The sequence below is a fragment of the Eleutherodactylus coqui genome, chromosome 9 (genome assembly GCF_035609145.1).
Source record: "Eleutherodactylus coqui strain aEleCoq1 chromosome 9, aEleCoq1.hap1, whole genome shotgun sequence".
Taxonomy (NCBI): domain Eukaryota; kingdom Metazoa; phylum Chordata; class Amphibia; order Anura; family Eleutherodactylidae; genus Eleutherodactylus; species Eleutherodactylus coqui.
Window position 1 is genome coordinate 110,344,579 of NC_089845.1, and position 22,193 is coordinate 110,366,771.

Genomic DNA, 22,193 nt, shown 5'->3' on the forward strand with positions numbered 1-22,193 from the left:
CCAACGGTCGCTGAGTGCTTGGAGCAGTGACCGGTGGCCTCGTTGAGCGGTCCCCGGTCACGTGATAAAGTAGCGATATAACATTAGGCCGGTCACGCATGACCGCAGAGGAATTATGGGTTCTGCATGCGCTTGATCAGCAGTAATCCACGGATCAATCGCATGCATTGGATTACACAATTCCCCCCAATTAACGGGTCAGAATTACGTAATCCACTCGCAGAAACAGAACACGGCATGCTATATTTTACCGCGGATATACCCGCAGCCCATATGCAAACACATTGCGTACGGGCTGCGGGTACCCGGGTCATCTCTAAGCGACGGCACGGGAAATAAAAACAAACAACGGTGTACTGCGCATGACCGCCTGTGTGAGTAGACAGTTATGCGCAGTACATTACATGGCTGTACGCAGGGTCACAGCCGGGCTCACAGCTGGAATCCACTGCGGGCCTCCACAAGCGGATTCTGCATACATCCGTGTGAGCCCGGCGTTATTCAGACCGCTACCTGTAATCCGTAATTTACAAGAAGCCCCGGGAACGCTCGCCTTCCTGTAGTTCCAGGAGCAGCTTGTTGAGCGCCTTCTGTGTGAGACCGCCGCACCGCAGCAAGATTACAAAGCCTCACGGAACACCACTTTTTACCCCCCAAAAAGCATGAGAGGAGGAGGGATAACCGTTTTTCTTGCCCCATGTGCCCATTCCCACCAGCCTCCGTAATTACCCCTGTCTTCGGACATAAAACGCAGTTTATATTATTACCATTATCTAATAATTAGGGAATGCCAAAAAATGGGGGGGGGGGGGGGGATTATTTTTAGGAAGTCAATTTTTTTTCCATATAAGTGGGCAATGGGGCCTGGAATTTATTCAGTTCTGCCCTGAAATCCAGCAGGCATTCTCTCCATTATGGGCCTAGCCATGTGTTCTGTAAGTAGATTAGGGCCACAGTGGGTATGTTTCTGAACACAGGACAAACAGGGGTATCCATTTTGGGGTGAAAGTCTTCATTCCTATGTACACTGTACAAAAAAAACCAGTTTTTTTAAATTGACAAAATTGCCAAAAAATGATAATCGTAATTTTTTTCCTTCTACTTTGCTTAGATTCATTCAAATACTGTGGGGTCAAAATACTCAGTACACCCCTAGATGAATTTGTTAAGGGGTCTAGTTCTCAAAATGGGGTCATTTGTGGGGGTTCTCTATCGTTTTGGCCGCTCAAGGGCTCTACAAGTGGGCAATGGGGCCTAGAATTTATTCCGTTGTACCCTGAAATCCAACGGGTGCTCCTTCCATTATAGGCCTAGACATGTTTCCTTTAAGTAGATTAGGGCCACAATGGGTATGTTGCAGAACACGGGACAAATGGGGGTATCCATTTTGGGGTGAACGTCTTCATTCCTATGTACACTGGACAAAAAAAACTTTTTAAATTGCCAAAAAAATGAAAATCATAATTTTTTCCTTCTGCTTGGCTTCGATTCATTCAAAAACTGTGAAGTCAAAAAAGTCATCATACCCCTAGATAAATTTGTTAGGGGGTCTACTTTTCAAAATGGGGTCACTTGTGGGGGTTCTCCATCGTTTTGGTCACTCAATGGCTCTACAAGTGGGCAATGGGGACTAAATCTCCTTCAAGCAAAATTTCTGTTCCGAAAGCCACCGGTTGCTCCTTTCATTTTTGGCCCCATTGTGCATACAGACGTAATACTAGGGCCACAATGGGTCTGTTTCTGAGCACAGGACAAACAGGGGTATCCATTTTGGGGTGCAAGTCTTCATTCATATATGTGCTGTACAAAAAAACCTGCTTTTAAAATGACAGAATTACCAAAAAAATGAAAATCGTTATTTTTCTCCTTCGGCTTGGCTTAGATTCATTCAAAAACTGTGAAGTCAAAAAAGTTACGTACCCCTAGATAAATTCGTTAAGGGGTCTACTTTTCAAAATGGGGTCACTTGTGGGCGTTCTCCATCCTTTTGGTCACTCAATGGCTCTACAAGTATGCAATAGGGCCTAAATCTCCTTCAAGCAAAATTTCTGTTCCGAAAGCCACCGGTTGCTCCTTTCATTTTGGGCCCCATTGTGCATGCAGATGTAATACTAGGGCCACAATGGGTATGTTTCTGAGCACGGGACAAACGGGTATCCATTCTGGGGTGCAAATCCTCATTTTCATGTGTACTATAGAAAAAATTCCTGTCTTTAAAATGACATATTTGCAAAAATATGAAATTTTAGTTTTTCTCTTCTAAATTGCATTGACTCCTATAAAAAAAACTGTGGGGTTAAAATACTAATGACCCCCCTCAGTGAATACGTTAAGGGGTGTAGTTTTTAAAATGGGGTCACTTGTGGGGGTATCTATCATTTTGACTTCTACGAGCCTTTCCAATCTTGGCTTAGTGTAGGAAAACAGTGTTCCTCAAAATGCTGAAAAGTAATGTTAAATTTGTACATCTCCTAAATGGTTAAAAAAAACGAAAGTTTTTCCAATGTGCACCCAAAATAAAGTAAACGGATGGAAATGTATATCTTAGCAAAAATGTCTATATTATGTTTGCACATATTTGAGATATTGCAGTTGGAAATGTGAAAAAATGACGATTTTTTTTTCAAAATTTTCCCAATTTTGGCCTTTTAATAAATAAACACAAATTCTATCGGTTTTTTTTCCCGCCTAAATGAAGTACAACATGTGGCGAAAAAACTGTCAGAATCGCTTGGATATGCATGCAAAACCTTTCTGGTGTTTTTCTATGCTAAATTCACACGTGTCAGATTTGCAAAATTTGGCCTGGTCATTAAGGCGCAAACAGGCTTGGTCACTAAGGGGTTAAACAAAAGTTAGAGATGACATGAAATAGTGAGGGATCTTTCCAGAAGTATGTGTATGTATAGCTGTATGTATACTTGCAGTAGTTTGGGAGAAACTTAAGCTTTGTTAGTAGCAGCCACTCAGAGGACTACAGGAAGTAGTCCTTGATATTTGTGATCTGTGACTGGCCCCACACTCTGGCCACTCATTGACAGCTGTCTCCCTATGGCACAATAATGGGGAGGTAGTTGTCAATGGCTAGAGGGCAGGCTGGGCATGGCTAGCCGCAGCTCATTGGATATCATGTACTAGTCCTCTGTGTGTGACTACTGCACGTGCAGACATATCCCTGTAATCAGCGTGACTGACACTATGGCCGGCTTCACACGAGCGTGATGGGCTCCGCCGCGGAATATTCCGCGACGAAGCCCGTCACGGCGCCCCCCCAGAGACCCCATACTTACCAGCGGAAGATAGCGTGAAGATGCTTCCCCGCCCACCGCCGCCGCGTCACGTGACGCGCCGGCCACGTCATATGACGCGCCGGCGGTAGGCGGGAAAGCGTTTTCACGCTATCTCCCGCTGTGTTACAGCGGGAGATAGCGTGAACGGATGGCTTCCATTGACTGCAATGGAAGCCATCAGCGCGTACACCCGTGGCAAATAGAGCATGCCGCGGGTGAGGACGGGAGATTTCACGGTGCGAAATTCCGCATCGTGAGCATTGTGCTATTAGGTTCAATAGAACCTAATAGCAGCGGATTTTCGACGCGAATTACGCGGCGTAAATCCGTTCGTGGGAAGGAGGCCTAACTCAGAGAGGGCTGCATGAAGGCGGCGACAGATTTCCTGTAATTGAATCCACCCACTTTCTTTATATTCCCTGTAGGAGTGATGTTCTTGATGCCCCTACTAGTATAGTATATGGCAGTTTGTATTCTGTGTGCCTTAGCAAAGGCGGTATGGACAGATCACAACAGCCACTGTTGGCATTACATTGTGCCATATCAGCCAGCAGTGTATATAAGACAGCTTTTTTTTTCTACGTACATTTACGAAGACTTTGAATATCTCACTTACAGTACATAATATCAAAAGATTCAGAGAATCAGAAGACATTCATGTGTACAAGAAACAAGACCCACTATCAATACAGGATGTTCAAGATCTACGGGACCCTCGGGCATCACTGCATTAAAAACAGGCATGATTCTGTAATGCAAATCACTGCATGGGGTTGTATATTAAACTGCATAATTTGCACCATACAGTGAAATTGTCAATTTTTATTAGTTTGCCTTTTTTAGAAAAGCATTGTAAGGTTTCCAACAAGGCAACCAATCAGTCGCTTTAAAGATCCATGTGTGTTTATATATTTGGGTTCATGTAACTTTTTTTTTTTATAGTTTTAAACAATTTTTTGGTTCATAACTAGAAGCCTACTGAGGATTTGATTTTTTTTTTTTTTTTTTTAACCTAGAAGTTGACAATCTACAGGACACTATATTTTAGAGTGCACTCATTCGGGGGCTCTTTAGACATCTGTGAACCTTCATCTACAATTAGAAATGTAACTGTACTCCTTTATATGTAACAACTGTATATAGGCTATTTTGCAAGTTTGCCAATTTATGCTTTAACCTTCTCTTGCCTTCAGTTTTGAAGAAGGAAATAGATGTCCTTAATGGTACTTGTCAGACCATATTAACGGTCATGGAGATGCCTATTATGTCATCTGGTCTATTCCCCCCCCCCCCCCTCATGTTGGTCTTCCTACCATTAAATTTGAGTAATACCCTTCGTTTTACTATGCAGCTTATTGAAAATGATGTCTCAAAGGATTGAAAGATTTTGTGATCTATTTGCATGAACTGTTAATGGCCATTAACACTTTATCATCTTCATTTACATGTAAAATGTCCTCCAGGAGCTGTTTGCAGAGCCCAGCATCTGATTAATCACACGCCCAGCTGTGCTGCATTGTTCTCTTCCTGGCTGATGACAGATTACAATGTTATCTGCCGACCTCCGTGAAGATAACCATGTGCTGTCTATTGAGAGATACTAGTTGAACAATGGATTTTAAGTTCACTTTTAAATCCTCGTTCAAGCGAAAACTGCATGATGCCTGCATTTACATGTAATGATTATCACTCATTTTCGGTCGTTAAAATGAATTTTGAGCAATAATCGTTACGTGTAAATGGGCCTTTAGTTGTGCATTTGGACTTTTATCAGTTAGAACACCAGCATTGTATTCAGCTGTAATCTGTCTTATTGTTCAGCGCCTATTCGTCAGAACGACTCTTGACCTCCTCCTTGGACTCCTTTTGGCAACAAGTTGTTTGCATTCACAGTATTACCCTTTGCTGGATATCTTTTATGTATCGCTTTATTCATTGTATACAGTCGACACAATTTGAATGAGAAAACCGTGTATGAAATCCTGACCTTGGCGAATCTAGTACCGATGACTGTGCTTGCTTTGAAGCCACTCTGATCGCTTGATTTTTCTCATGCTAATGTATCATTCATACAAACTAATCCACAAAACGATCTCTCACTTGATTTTATGCTGCACTCTGGGATCATGCATCTAATTTCCATACAGGGAAGCTCCAATCCTGAAAGGGTCGGTGTCCCTAAAGTGGCCATTCTGTGCGATTTCTTTACGAAGCTTTCATTATAATCCATATGATGTGATTATTTTCCGTGTTCTGCAGTTTGGTGTTTTTAGATTTTACAGTAAATATCGTAATGTGCGGATTTATTAAGATGGTTTTGTATACTAGTCTTAATTAGAGATGAGCAAACCTACTCGGACACGCCCCTCGATTTTCGAGTACTTCCGTACTTGGGTGAAAAGATTCGGGCGGCGCCGTGGGTGAGTGGGGGGTTGCAGCAGGGAGTGAGGGGGGGGAGAGGGGGAGAGAGAGAGCCCCCCCCCCCCCCCCGTTCCCCGCTGCTGCCCCCCGGCGCCCCCCGAATCTTTTCACCCGAGTACGGAAGTACTCAAATCGCGGTGCTCAATCGAGTAATTGCTCGAAACAAGTATATTCGCTCATCTCTAGTCTTAATCTGAAGCCCGTTGGAGAAAAGTATATTAAGAGGCGCAAATTTCTGGAGTCAATTTATAGTAAATCTGTTGGGCTACGGGCAGCACCATTCATCCCAATCGGCTTTAGGGCGCATGCACACGGCCATATACTTAAAACACTGCGGGTGTTTCCGCAGTGTGTTACTCATTTTGCAGCCATACGCGCTACCGGCAGTGACCACGTATGGCTGTGTAGGGCACTGTGCATGCCCGCGTATCACATGGACATGTACAGTGTGACTTTTAAGTTTCCCACTCTGTTTCAGAGCAAGAATGCATATGAAACCCCTGCTCATACGCAATGTATTGCGTACGGACAGCGTAGCATACGCAGCCCATGCAAGTGTATAGGGCTCACACTGTGTATGTAAGCAGACAAGTGGAGCAAGCTGTAATCTACTTCTCGTGTGTATCTACACGCAGTGTCTACACGCCGGTGTGCATGGATCAAAGAAAGTCCATTGATTCCATTCACTGCGTATCACCTCAGCGTGCAACGCGCATGTGATAAGCGGTAAAAACAACTGTGGGCATGAGCCCTTACACATTTTTCTTTGATTAATGGAAAGAGTGGTGGCAACGTCTATAAAGGTCACATTTTTGGGCACTTCTGCAATAATGTGCAGCATTTTTATACCACTAAGGCCTCTTTCTCACGGGCGACAGCGATATTCGCAGCTGTGTTCTGTGCGATATTGCTGTATTTTCTCGTGGCAATATTGCGCTTTTTTTTTTTTGTCGCACTCTGTATTGGGTTATGGGGGGGGGGAGCTGATTGGCTGAGACGTGACGCTTGAGAACCAATCAGAGCCAGCACTTCCTGGAGGTGGGGTGTTAGAAACACCTGACCACGAAGCACTGGCTGAAGACTACAAACAAGTGCTGGTTACCTGCGAGGAGAAGTGTGGCGGAGTGGACTGCACCTGTTAAGTAATGTATTGTGTTTTTTGTTTGTTTTAATGCAGCTAGGTGGTGTTTCAGGCTCAAACAGTAGGACTTCGTATTGTAAAAGTTGCTCTATACCGCACGAAAACCCATTGGGAAGCATGGGCTTCACATTCAAGCGATTTGTAACACTGTCGCATCACGAGAAAATCGTGCGTTTTTTAAAAAAAAATATATCGCCTGTGTGAAAGTGACCTAATACACCACAGCCCTTCATAAATAAGCCAATGTACCACAACTATTCTGAAGCTAGTGATGGGAACAATTTGTATTTTACATACGGTAGTTTGTACACTTGGATACAAACGTTACGTTGTGAGAGGCTTAATGCCCATTTACACTGAAAGATCGCTCAAACAGTTTGAGCGATTATCTTTGCATAACTCTAAGTAGCTAATTAAGAGTTAATGCAGGTGGAGCTGAAGTACCGCCACGACAGCTCGGAGAACAATGCAGCTGTTTTGTATATGCAAACAGCTGCTTTGTTCTGAGCTTTTACCTGGTGTTCCGCTGAGACCTGCCAGTGGGATACCAGCTGGAAGAATGCTATCAGCGCCGCCCACTGAGATATTAGCAGGTGGCGCTGATAAGTCATGGGTGATTTCTAGCTTGCTAGAAATCGGCGATTAATGAATAGTGCACGATGGCCGCGTGTTTAGACACAACGATTATCGCTCAAAAGATGGCTTTTGAACGATAATCATTGTGTCTAAATGGGCCTTTAGGCCCAATGTCCATGGGTGTGTTTGATTTGCAGGAGATCTGCAAATCAAGCTGCCCATAGGGAAGCAATCAAGCCGCCCATGGGTGTCTGCAAATTAATGAAAGGATGCAGATTTGTTTTTTTGCAGACCTTTTCAGTCCAGAAAACAAATCGCAGCATGCTCCATTTTTGTGTGGATCCTGTACTGATGGCTTCCATTAAAGTCAATGGAAGACGTCCGAGCCGTGGGAAAGCAGATTTAAAAAAAGAAAGAAAACTGTACTGTGCATGTCCCACAGCAAGCCGTGAGGACAATGCACAGTACAGCGAACCCAGGCGTGGAGAGGTCCATGCGGAAGCCGCTCCAGGGACAATACAGGAACGCAGGGCTCAACTGGCTGCAGGCAAGGATGGATTTTGTGTGGGAAATTCAACACGCCTGTGGACATTGCGGCTTTAAGGGGTTGTCCGGTTAAAAAGTAACTTTTAACATTGTTTCCCACTGACTGAAAATAGTAAAACAAATGATACTTGCCTGTCGTCAGCCCCGGTGATCCCGCAATGCAGCCCTAAGATTTTCTTAGTCTCCGTTGAGCTCGGAAGTCAGGAGACCGCTGCCTATCAGAGTCTGCAGCGTTGCCACCCTTTCGCCTAGCATGCACACTCTCATCCTGGGTGTCATGCTACCAGGAGTTCACCTGACTTCCGCTCTCAACAAAGACAGCGAGAATCGCAGGGCTGCTTCTTTTTTTTTTTTTTTTTTTTTAATCCAGAAAACAAGGGTTCAATGTTGCCATCTTCCTCACTGTGAATTCATTGCGCAGTGAGGAGATTTAACGGAGTGGTGGTCACGCATGCGCGACGCCCCTCCACTTATTTTTACTGGAACTGAAGATAGTAGAGCGCTTGTAATCTATTTCCATTAGCCCCACTGACATACATGGAGCAGCGCCGTGCATGCATGACTGCCACTCCCTTCTATCTCCATGTCCAAATGAGTGTGGTGACAAGAGCAGGGAGATGGAAGACAGAGGAAAAGTTGTTCAATGTATAAGGCCTCATGTCCACGGCACACAGGAAATCCCGCACAGAATCCGCCCGTGCCCACAGCCGCGCCCTGCTTACCTGCCTTTCTCGGCAATGGTATCTGGGCGGAACCCCCCACTTCTGGGTTTGCTGTACTTTGCATGGTCCTCGCGGCTCGCCATCGGAAATGCACAGTACAGTTTTTTTGTTTTATAAATCTCCTGCTTTCCCGCGGATCCACGGCACATCCGCAGGTACGTAGGGTTGCTGGCTGGGGACACAGCCGGATTCCCGCATGTGCAATCCGGCTCTGATGTGTTCTGGAGGCCTCAAATGTTCAATTTTAGTCTCCTCTGACCAGAGAAACTTCTTCTGTGTGTTTGGTGAACTCCAAACATGTTTCCTTATACTTTTATTTAGATTAGATGCACTATTTTCAAAGTTTTGACTTTTCAGAGCGACCTGTCAAAAGTTCTGATCAGTAGGAGTCCCACTTGTGAGACCCCCACTGATCACTATAACTAGTAGGCTGTGCCCCTTCGGCTATTTTTGTTGCCTGTCTGTTCCTCTTGGCAGCTGAAGATGGTAAGCAAAGATAGCCAAAGGGGAACAGTGCTTGGGTGAGCGCTGCAGCCTCCTCATTCTAGCGATCAACGGGGATCTCGGCAGCGGGAGCCCAGTGATCAAGACTTTTGACCTGTTGCTCCGACATTTCGAAAGTTTTGGAAAAATGTGTAGTTACTACTTAATGAATGGCTTTTTTTCTGACCACTCTTCCATAAAGCCCTGTTCTGCAGCGTGTATGACTTGTCAAGTGGACTTATGGACAAATATTTTCATCTCCACTGTGGATCTTTTGGAGCTCTTTTAGACTTAATATTTGTGTCTGAGTCTCCTTAATAATGTCGTCCTTGCCCGATCAGTGAGTGGCCTACTCTTGTCTGTATTTTCATTGTGCCATATTCTTTCGATTTGTGTTTTATAATCATGGTGGTCTGTGGGATGATCAAAGTTTGTGGCGTTTTCTTACATTTTTATAACTCCATCCATTGACTTGCTTGGAGACCTCCTTGGTCCTCATGTTGCGTGATTAGAGATGGGGCAGGTTTATGGATTTTTTTTTTTTGGAACAGGTATATTTATGCTGACTTTGTTTGACTTTGATTCTTAATTAAGTGACTTCTGAAGTTAATTGGTTGGACCGTTTAGGGGTTTCATAGCAGAGGGGTGAATATATAACCATCTAATCTATTTAAGTCTGTTACATGAAATCTAAATTCAAATCCATTTTGATTCCAGGTTGAAATGCAGGAAAAACACCACGAGAAATAAATACTTTTGCAAGGCACTGTAGTTTGATTAGATAGTGTTTGTAGTTGTGACTTGGATAACTATCAGACCACACCTTTTAGCAATCGCTGAAAACATCCAGGTGATTTCAAAGGATTCGCTCACGTTTTCATGCAATTGTATAGTATCCTAAGATGCTGTTTGTTTTAACGAATATATATGTTGCATAACTATTTAAAGTTCTATCATTGTCCTTTACAGATCTAAGAAAATGGAAACTTCTACCGTCTGGTCTCCTCCAAGAAGTGCTAGCGGGACAGGTTAAGACCAGAAACAGGCAAAAACGAATCCAGGTGTGACTCCATCGGAATCTGTGCAACTTTTAAGCATGACTTTTAGTTCTCCTTAGTATTTCATAACTACTGAGGACTTTGTTTTCCTCTACCAAATGTAACAGACAAGCTGATACTAATTTAAGTTATGAAATCCAAAAAGTTGCCAATGAAGTTAAAAATGTAAGGGTGCCCGTGCATGTGCAGATCTTATTCACGTTCTTTTAATGCACTTTTTTAAGTTAAAATCTAGTGTGGCTTGTAAAAGGAAAGAAACTGTAAAGGAAAAGTACTACAGCTGTTTGTTTTTTGTTTTTCCATCTTGCTTTTGACTTGGGAAAACTTCAAATGGCACCTGAACAAAACCTGCCACGAGTATAGCCACGTTAATAGACTCCCTTTATCATGTGGAGATGCTTCTTCTAGATGATAGTAACTTTATTTGCTTCAGATCTTTCACATTTTACCTTTGCTTCTGCTTTATTTTGTTACGCATCCAATGTTGTCTAGTGCATAAGTTTTTAAATTGTAGTATATGGTTTAGAAGAAAAACGATGCAAGAAGTTTCAACTGTAATTAAAGGGGTTGTCTGGTTACTTTTTTGAAAATCACTTCAGTTGCAGATGTGCTAAAATAACAAATCAAGCAGTACTTGCCTGTCCTTGGACCTAGTGATCCCGCAATGCAGCCCTCCTGTTCACCTGGTCTCTGACAATAGACGTCGGGTGACTGCTGCCTGCCAATCGGAGGCCACAGTGTCACTCCCCTTCACCTGTCATCGGCATTCACATCCTGGATGCTATGATGCCAGTATGGTGATGCAGCAGCCTCTGATTGGGAGGCAGCAGTCACCTGATTTTTGCCGTTAACAGAGACTGGGTAAACAGCAGGGCTGCAGCGCTGGATAGCCAGGGTATTGGACTGGTAAGTACTGCTTGACTTTGTTATATTAGCATTACATCTGCACCTAACAATGTTCAAAAAGTAACTGCACAGCCCCTTTAAACTTACACTAGTTGTAAGTACATCCAAATACATATAAGGTGCCTTTTACATCATGCAAGGATGCTGCATGGCCAAGAATGCCCATTGGGGAATTTGTTAAAACTGGTGTTTCAGACTAGACCATGTGTTTGATCTGGAAAAGCACTGTAGACAAAAACTGTTCCAAAACTACCATAATTTGTTGTAAGACAGTGTGCAGTTTTGTTATTCCATTCTTGGTCAAGTATCACGCCAGCACTGTGCGCTAATGCGCCCTGTATCTGTTTATGTCTATTGCTATGATGTTTCTACTTTGACCTTCAATTTGACTTTCAGTTTTAAAATATGTTAGAGGAAATTCACCCAAAATGTATTTTTTTGGAACGTGACATACTGTGTTTCCCTGAAAATAAGCCCTGCCCCGTTTGTTTCAAGTTTTCGAGGAAGCTGGAAATATAAGCCATAGCTGCATTACATAAAAAAGAATACATTACCTGGAAGGCTTGGTCAGCAGCGGGAAGGAAGCGCTCTGGAGATTTGCCATGCTTCTTGCAGTCCTCGGACGCTGACAGAAGAACACTTTCTGGTTACGGGATTCATAAATCCCGCCTCCAGGAAGCGATGACCCCGATTTGGTTCTTCGACTGCTGCATTGATTGACTGAGCAGCACTCGAAAACCAATCGCAGCCGCAGCATTTATGAATTGGCTGAGCCGCGGCATTGAATGGCTGAGCCGCGGCATTGAATGGCTGAGCCGCGGCATTGAATGGCTGAGCCGCGGCATTGAATGGCTGAGCCGCGGCATTGAATGGCTGAGCCGCGGCATTGAATGGCTGAGCCGCGGCATTGAATGGCTGAGCCGCGGCATTGAATGGCTGAGCCGCGGCATTGAATGGCTGAGCCGCGGCATTGAATGGCTGAGCCGCGGCATTGAATGGCTGAGCCGCGGCATTGAATGGCTGAGCCGCGGCATTGAATGGCTGAGCCGCGGCATTGAATGGCTGAGCCGCGGCATTGAATGGCTGAGCCGCGGCATTGAATGGCTGAGCCGCGGCCGAAGAACCCATCAATGCAGTGGTTGAAGAACCAATCATAGCCGTCGCGTTGGTTAAGCAAGCGCTGCATTGACTGGTTTTCGAGCACTGCTTAGACAATCACAGCCATCGTTTCCTGGAGGCGGGATTTATAAATCCCGTAATCAAGAAGTGATCTTCTGTCAGTGACTGAGAACTGCAAGAAGCGAGGTGAAGCTCAGTGGACAGAACGTAGACCGAGCAAGCTAGGTAAGTAAAACAAGACCTTCCCCAAAAGAAGACCTAATGGCTCTTTTGGGGCAAAATTTAATTTAGGGCAAAGTCTTACTTTTGGGGAAACACGGTAGTAGTACCTCATAGCATAGTCTATAAACTTTTATACTTCTGCAGATTTTCCTAAACTATATAGCATTGACTCACGTGAGCGCTCTGCCATATTTCTCAATGAATATCTAGACTGTTGGGTCACAAACCTCTTTCAATGTTTTAATGGCTCTGTGCTTAGAATGTTGTGAAAGACATACAGTAACTGAAATCTCTCAGTGGTGCTAATTTGGTTTTAAGAAGTCTTGGGGTCCTTTTAACTAACAGCAATATATCTTGATGACCAGCACTGATCAACCAGATCAGAGTTAATTTGTCTGGCCTTCCCACAGGCAGATTCAGACAGTATATAGGGGCGACCGATCATTCATACTATCGATTGTCCCCAATACAGGTTCATCACTTTCGGCAGCACATCCCCCACTTTACATGGTGAGATGTTCTGCTGATGATTTTTAGTATAAAAGGTCTTTTTGTGCCGTCACCCCTTTGCTCTAGAAATTGTTTGTGTCCCAAGCTTACGGGACATTTAACAAGTGGTTTTCAACAGTTTTCTGGCAGAAAATGGTTACAAATTATTGTGCAAGTCTTATGCACCACTTTTCTAAAAGTAAATGGGGTAAACTAAAGGCGGTGTGGCCTCATGGGCCATTGGATTTACCATAATTCATGCCAGAAACTGATATTAAATATAGCTGAAATCTACACCAGTTCGAAGATGGTGTGGATCTCAGTCTGATGTTTGGACTGGCAAGTTTATTAAGAGGCGCACCTCACTCTAGGGTAGTCTTTACTTAAACTAGCATAGAAATTTCTCACATGGAATCCTGACCATGACTATTTGAATCATCAATATAAATTATATATCACAAACACAGGATGATTCAAAGGTCAGGGCCACCCGGAATATCTACTGAACAAAAAGATACAGGAATCTTTGTATCTCTTTTCATTCTGAAGATATTTCAGGTGGCCCTGACCTTTGCATCATCTTGCATGTGTATATATATAAATCTCATGTCTTTGTGTAAATAAAGGATACAAAGTGGCAACATTCATTGTTTCCACGCGAGTCAACATGTTGCCAATGGGTTCTACCAATTGCTCTTTCCTACTCCCCATTTGAAAAAAGCATGCACATATACAATAGGTGCACTGCCCACTATGGTGGAGTTGGGTGAAATAACTGTTAAATGAAGTAGTGTTCACTGGACAGATAATTAAAGGCGTTGTTTGGAACTTTGGTGATTTTTTTTTTTTTTCCTGATAATTACTTAATAGATGATCAGCGAGGGTCTACTTCTCAGGATCCCCAATGATCAGCTGATTTCTAGTGCCACTGTCAGTACGGACAACGCAGGAAGTGGATCACGCTGTCCCATAGTGTAGTAGCCTGAGTTAGTGTGTCCATTGACAGTTGTAACAAACCAGGCCACTACAATGTTGACAGTGCTATCTGCTTGCAGTGGTGACCACATTGACATTGGTGCTGGGAATCGGCTGATCGGCAGGGATCTGTGTATCTAGACTTCCTCCCATTTATCTATTGGTGACGTTTACTGAGGATAGATCGTCAATTGAAAAAAAAGAAATCCCAAAGTCCCTGACAACTCCTCTAATATAGAGCTGTAGCTGGTTAGCTCTTCTACCATACGTAAAGCCCATTGATGCAAAATTTAATACCTTGAAATACACCATATGAGATTATATGACATGACTATATTAGTGACCATCAATACATTAACAGGCTTTGATTGCAACCAAATATTCTGCTTTGTGTGCATTTTTTTTCTTTTTTTCTTTTCCTTTCTTTTTCTTTTTGCTAATGCTTACAGTGGCATTGCTTAATTTATTTAGATTGCAACTCCATTGTATCATAGTTATTTTATATCATTTTTCTTTTTTCAGTCCCCTTTTGTTTTTTTTTCGACCACATGGAACTTGCGAAGCCACCAAAAACGCTGTCACTTAGTGGAGTTGGGCAGTTGCCAGTTGTCCAACAAGAAGGCCTGGTTTAGGCTGCGATGGCCACTGTCATTCCCGGTGATTTGTCAGAAGTAAGAGATACCCAGAAAGTCCCTTCAGGGAAACGTAAACGTGGTGAAACAAAACCAAGAAAAAACTTCCCTTGCCAACTGTGTGACAAGGCATTTAACAGTGTTGAAAAATTAAAAGTCCATTCATACACTCACACAGGAGAGAGGCCCTACAAGTGCACACAACAAGACTGCACCAAGGCCTTTGTTTCTAAATACAAATTATTAAGGTATACATTCTTATTTATCTTTCCGCTTACATTAAAAAAAAAAATCAGATTTACCCAGAGTGTTGGGTGCTCCCTGTACTCCAAAACTCCTCTCACATTTGGATGCCCCATTTTGTTGATGTGCTAGAATGAAGTGCCTGGCGTCAATGCATTAGTTCCTAGACTTCTCTTTAGGGGGATTTAATTGTAGCGGACTGAGGCCAGTTTCACATCTGCGTCGGAAACCTCAGTTCGGAGAAGTAAAAGCACTGAATAGAGCGCTTTTACTTCCCTCCAAAAGCCATAAAGCAGGAGGACCCTATTACAGTCAATGGGGTCCATCCAGCGCTATTTGGTTCTGTCCAGAAACTGAACCATTCGGCCGTGTTGATTCCTCTTTCATGCTTCCCGAATGGAGCTGTAAAGCAGAATCCCCAACGCAGATGTGAAACCACCCTCACTTGGTTCCTGGTGCCAAATGTACGCTGTACCACGTATGCTGATTTGCTACCACATAGGGCAAGGTAATAGATTTGAAAATGACCCACAGGAGCTCAAAAGTTGCATCTCTCCTTGCACTCTCTGTATAAAACATTTCATCCTCTGGATGCTGAAAATTGCATTCCGTATACAAAATGAGTTCCTTATACATATTGCTCTTGACTAGAGCTGAGCGAGCACGGTGGGGTGGCGGGGAGCAGGAGGAGAGAAAGATCTCTCTCTTTGTGTCTCCCCCCGCCGGCCCCCTGAGCACGCTCGGAGGGGAAGGCAGTTACTCGAGACGAGCGAGGCTCACTCAACTGACCCTACCGAGCGTGCTCGCTCATCTCTACTCTTGACACAAGCTCTGAAGAGAAAAGCATTATGTCCATGATAATTACAGGCATATCAACATGGTACAACTTCAAAACTTTTTTTCCATAATGGAGTTAAGAGGGGGTGCGCACAATACTCTTGGCAAAACTGAAATTTTCGTTTTGCCCAGAATTTTTTTTCTTTACATTTATACCCATTTGCAGCCTTTATTGTTGTACATTGAATTAATTTTCGAATTTATATTTTTTATTGATATTTAAATATTATCAAGCAAAACTACATGGTGCTAAAGAGTAAAACAATGTGCTATTTAAAAAAAAATCATGTATCTGTTTTTTTGTTTTATTTTTTTCTTCTCTTCTTGATTTATAGCTGTTTTACATACATTTTTATCTGTGTTTAAAGGCATATGGCTACACATTCTCCTGAGAAAACCCACAAGTGTAATTATTGTGAGAAAATGTTTCACCGGAAAGATCACCTAAAGAATCATCTTCATACGCATGATCCCAATAAAGAGGCATTTAAGTGTGAAGAATGTGGAAAGAACTACAATACCAAGCTGGGGTTTAAACGTCACTTGGCTTTACATGCTGCTACAAGTGGAGACCTTACATGTAAAGTGTGCCTGCAGACTTTTGAAAGCACAGTGGTGCTACTAGAGCACCTAAAGACCCATGCAGGCAAATCTTCCAGTGGTGTTAAGGAGAAAAAACACCAATGTGAGCATTGTGATCGTCGCTTTTACACTCGCAAAGACGTCCGCAGACACATGGTAGTGCACACTGGGAGAAAAGACTTCCTTTGTCAGTATTGTGCACAGAGGTTTGGGCGTAAGGATCATCTAACCCGTCATATGAAAAAAAGTCACAATCAAGAACTGCTGAAAGTGAAAACGGAACCTATGGATCTGTTGGATCATTTCACCTGCAGTGTTCCTATTAAAGATGAGCTGCTTCCCGTGATGTCCTTATCTTCCAGTGAGTTGACATCAAAGCCATTTACAAACAGTTTGCAGTTGAACCTCTATAACACGCAAATTCAGTCCATGCAGAGTTCTGCAACAACACACCAAATGGTCGCTCCACCATTGTCTTTGGGCATGCCATGCCCTATAGATATGGATCCTGTCCATCCTTCTCACCAGCTTTCGCTGAAATACCCACTCAACTCTACCTCATATGCAGTTTCAATGCCTGACAAGGAACAACCATTGAAAGTGGAGATTGAAAGTTACCTTATGGAATTGCAAAGTGGCATGACTCCCTCCTCCCAGGAGTCTCCTTCCTCTTCATCGAAGTTAGGCTTAGATCCTCAAGTAGGGTCATTAGATGACGTTGCTGATGGAGTATCCCTCTCTAAAAGTTCTGTATCGATTAGTGAACCTCTCAACGCATCTTCATTAGACTTCAATCAGCTGTTTAATTTCATACCAGCCAATGGTCCACCTTACAGTGCACCTGTATCCATTGGGAGTTTAGGAATGGGCTACTCTCAAGAGGATGCCAGTTCATCAATGGCACAACTCCCCCCACAACCACAGGATCCTCAAGACCCTAGCAATAATATATGTTTTGGTTCTTTACACTCACTATCTGCTGCTTTTACAAGCAACCTAAATACAACCACAACGTTGCCACGATTTCATCAAGCTTTTCAGTAGGATTAAATACAATGGATTGCTTTAGATAGATGTTTTTTAATCTTAGTGCCAATGAAAAGGCTTTTGAAACACCAGATAGTCTTCTTCTCATTAACAATCTCGTTAAGCCAGTACATTGTTAGCTTTTCACCCTCTTACAAGTGTCTTTAATTGTTTACCTTGGTATTAGACGCCTTACTACATGTGGTTGTATTTTATACCGCCATCTATGTCTGTTTTTATTTTATTTTTTTGGTTTTTTTTGTCTGTAGAAATAGATCTTCTTGGCTCAGCTTTCATGAAATTATTCATGGCCCTCAAATTCCACTTAAGAGAAGAATCAGTGGCTGAAATGCTCCTATTTGAGTTTCATGTGAACACTTTGTATCTTACTATCGATGGTGATGAGTCATATCTATTTCTTAATCAATTGGTAAAATGTAGGTCATGAAATGTAACATACCTGTGTGCACCAGCCTGCATCCAACTGGCAAGCAGCATCAACATCATGCAATCCAATTGTTTGTAAAGTGTTGGTTGCACTTTTGCATGAACCCAAATTGAATTCATTGACAAGTGCAGTAAAACCTCTTTTGAGACAACCACCCAAAATTGCATTGACTAGTGGTCTTCTAGGAGGGTAGTTTTCTCAAAGAAGATGCTAGTATGTATAATTGATGGTAGAACGAAGGTCCATTTATAGGCAAAGATGATCGCTCAAAATTGGTCAGAAGCTGACGGTTTTGAGCGATCATTTTGCATAGGTGCTAATCAGCCTATTAGTTGCTAACTAGCTTCATTTGCATGCATTTAGAGAACAGCAGGCGTTCTGTTCTCTGAATGCATCTGCTTTGTTCTGCCGCGGGCTGCCGGCTGCATACAATCCTATCATTGCTGTCCGCGGAGAACACGGCATGCCGTCCCTCTTATCAGGGACCATGGCTTTCATACTGAGCTGAAGTCCGCAATGAATGAAAAGTGCATGACGGCCACACAATTACATGCAACAGCTATCGCTCAAAAGCAGTCGTTTGGGCGAATTTTGAGCGAAAATCGTTGCATGTAAATCGGCCTTAAGTGTCTGCAGGAAATCTGGTCTGGACAGCGTGTAGTCTCCACAAAGAGGGTGGTCATCTTCTGGAGAGGTTTCGCTGTAGTTTCCTTCACCCCCTTGTGTGACATTTTCAGTTGCTTTTTTTTTCTTTTCTTTTTTTTTTTTCTTTCTTTCTTCAAATACCATTTACTTGCCCGAAGATTGTATGGAATTGCCTCAACTAGTAGTATTTGACTACTACATATGTGCCTTCAATAAGCCAGTGACCTATATATCTATATATATGTTATTCTATGCGACTGTCTGTTTGAATGGTTTTGTACTGCTGTTCATCAGATATACGCTGCCAGCACTTGCAAATATATGTACTTGGTTAGAATCTTTTTGTCATTACCAAGATTTCAAATTGGGGACTCTGTAGAGTTGCGTAAAAGCATATTGCTTACACCACTTGCTTGGTAACCGTTATATCTTGCCCCATCAACATGCTCTGCTATCTGTTAGGCATTAGGAAGAAAAACAGAGTCTATAGCCGAAGAGTTACATGGTTAATATATATAAATATATATATAAAAAATAAATTAGTTATAATAATGCATACCAGATGAAATGTTGCAGGGCATAAATATAAACAATTATGGGAATTAAGTTTCCTTTTTATTTTCTTAGTAAATTTTTTAGCTATTTTTTTTTTCTTGTAACTTGTAAATATTCATTGTACGTCTAACAGTATTTTCTTTTAAAGGCATTATTTAGTAGGAATAGTAGTTTTTAAAATGCAACCTGCTTTTGTGTTTCAGAGTTAAAAAAAAAAAATAAAAAAAAAAAAATAAGAAATCTGTGCTTATGAATTGCACACACTGCTCTGATTTTAAACTTCACCCTATAGTTTCTATGAAACAAATTTTAATGGCTTGCGTTGAGCATGTAGTGTTGCAATGTTGCCTTTTTTTTTTCTTAAAGTTAAAAAACAAAAAACTTAAAAATCTGGTCCAAAGAAATATACTGAACCAATCAGACCCTCAGGCCCACCAATAACAAAACAAAACTCCCACACCCCCTTGTGTGTACATGCCCTATCAAACTCTTGCTCATATTTTCATTTCTACATACTACAACAACATTGGGATTTGTGCTCGTTACTTTTTGAATTGTTTTTAGGTTTTATCCTGTTTCTGTGTTTTTTATGTACAAGATGGTTTATATCACAACAAATATTTCTGACTTTCAGACTTTTTTTTATTCCCGTTATGTCTATCCAAATAATAGGTAGTTCTCATGAAAACAAATGACTTGCCAATTATTTCATGCCACTTTTATGAAGGCTAAATTCATGTTGCCACGTGTCTTATACCATGGCCTTTTTATTGGATTTTTTTTGGGGGGAGGGGTAAAGAAAAAAAAGTGCCATATATTTGTTATAATAGTATACTATGTTTCAGTTACTATTTGGATATAAAACTTTTTATGTATTTGTATATGTATATATATATTATATATATGAAAACTTGCGCCAATGCCCTTAAAGGAATAAATAGCCAAATTGTTGCATTTTATTCAAAGAATATTTTTTTTTTTTCTTTCAAAGAATTGTATTCCATTCAGAAAAAAAGACAATATGTTGAACCTTAATAGGTCATCATGGCTTCAGATGGGCTATAATGTAACAGTTGTCTTACCCGAAATGTAAAATATATAAGCAATTAATTTCTTAATGCCTTAATAATTAGCCCCACTTCATGCATCATATCTTTAGTTTATTACCCAGTACCTATTGGCCACTTATGCCCCTCCTCAGTAGTGGATTTGCATTCTAATACCTATAGGAGCACTGGATGACTCCACTACCGAGAGGCAGAAATATGCTGTTTAACTTTCACCACATTTTCTTCTATGCCTAGTACATTCTATATGTTTGTTGCATGTCCAACCTCTAATTTGTGGATTACAGTGATTTTTTTTTTTTTTTTTAATTTAGCCAGTACTTACTTTTTATTTTTTATCTTTATTTTTTTTGGTGTCAACATATGCTGACTGATACATGAGCCAGAGCTGTTTTGCATTGAGGATTTGAATGTTAAGAAGACCTAATTTCAGGATCATTTTACTAGTTAGCTTGATGTGTGTCATTGGCCAATATTTTGTAAAAATTAAGCTTGGTTGACCTCTGTTACACATATATTGAGATATAGCACTTTTTGGTAAATTTAAAAAAAAAAGCTAAAAACAATGAAACCTTTTATGAGAAAATGATGGTAATGCTTGTTTATCATAGGCTCTTTCTTAATGTGTTCAATTTCCAATAGATGAGAAGTATGTAGGACTTTAGTAATAATGCTTTGTGTACAAAATGATGATAAACCCTAGTTTTGAACAGGTACAACTTTATTTACAGTGTTTGCTTAACAGTTTGCTATATTGCACAAACCAATGTCTCTATCTGATTTTCTTTTATTATTATTTTTTTATTTTTGCTGCCAGAAATACTTGTGGAGTATTGCAGAATTTCCGAATGGAATCCAGTCACACAAGTGTTATCACTATTTTCAGTGGTTACTGATCAGGTTTACACATTTCAAGACACTTTGCCTTCTTTTTTTTCAGCTGGAGAGATTTTTGAATGTAGTAATGTTTAGGACCTATAGCACTCTTCAAATGCCTGTTTTCACCTAGTTGCTGCTGTACTACATCGCAAACAAGGCCTTTTTTTAACTAATGCAATTTTATATTAACCATGTTATCTTTACTGTGATCAGTAGTGGTTGAGAAACCGTTGCAAAAAGGCTTTGGCTCACATTAAAAAAAAATAAAAAAATTCAAAATCCTACAAATTTTGCACAGTAAAATGCTTGCCAACCTTTCACAATATACACTTGCAGGTGTCATCTAGTCCTTTAACTATATTGCCACATAGACTGTTTCATTATAGGCACGTTTTTAACTGGGATGTTTGATCACAAAAGCCAAATCAAATAACTGTTAAGTGCTGTATGCATCTGGACTGTGTAATGTAATGGTCCTACAGTCATATGTCTGGAGATTAGTGAGTGATCTGCTCATGTCAGAAACCTAGTATGGATTTGCTCCTTCCCTACCTTCTAAGGACCCTTTTTACACAAAATGATTATAAGTCAGATTCTCACTGGATTGTGCGAAACTGAGCCATACTCATTGAGTGTAAATCCTGCCGGCGGCTGAACGACGAGCAATAATTCATTGGCTTATCGTTCATCGTTCAGTTTATACAGATGTAAAATTTAGATGCCGATTGGTCAGTGTAAACAAGCAGTGCATTTATGAATGACTGTTTACTCTGAATGGAGGCAGGCGGCCAGAAGTGCTCTCCGGTGCACTCCACCTCCATTCCGTGAAGTACTATCACTCCCGTGTGAGCACAGAGGAGCGATAATCGTTGGGACAGTTGTCGGACACTTAAAACGCCTGACAGTCATCCTGTGTAAAAGGGCCCTTAAGCAGGAAAGGCTATTCACGTAGTGAGGCTTTTCTACCATATTGCAAAATCTTCTTTTGTATGAAATTGGCACGTTCTTCTGATCATCACAAACAAGATTTCCCCTTTACATTGTCTTTGTGACTAACGTTACATAAAGTGCATTAGAGGCACAAAAATATTGTGTTCATTTGTTTTTATGGGTTTTTATTTTTTTTCGTTCTTTTGGAACACCATCACCACCCAATGCTATAGGAAATAATAAGGCCTCCAGCACAGTAGTGTATTTGGGGTTGTGTGCTGTCCATGTTATTTCATGGGCAGCACACGGCCCTATTATAGCCTGTAGGGCTATGCAGATTGCCGTTTTTAACACTGAGGGATGCTTCATACTGAAAAACTCATTGCATGTCCTAATCCTGG

General features: G+C 41.6%; 1 protein-coding gene across 2 annotated transcripts in view; it reads left to right on the forward strand.

The window, feature by feature from the left end:
* Positions 1–17,308, forward strand: part of PLAG1 (PLAG1 zinc finger) — a 35,490-nt gene extending 18,182 nt beyond the window's left edge. Inside the window, exons 2-4 of one of the 2 annotated variants that reach the window (XM_066579004.1) lie at positions 10,149–10,240; positions 14,471–14,828; positions 16,029–17,308. In XM_066579004.1, coding sequence (XP_066435101.1) covers positions 14,587–14,828; positions 16,029–17,286 — 1,500 coding nt within the window. In that variant the 5' untranslated portion in view covers positions 10,149–10,240; positions 14,471–14,586 and the 3' untranslated portion in view covers positions 17,287–17,308. The remainder of the gene's footprint in view (positions 1–10,148; positions 10,241–14,470; positions 14,829–16,028) is intronic. The other variant, XM_066579005.1, reaches the window with a different exon arrangement.
* Positions 17,309–22,193: the final 4,885 nt, after the last annotated feature.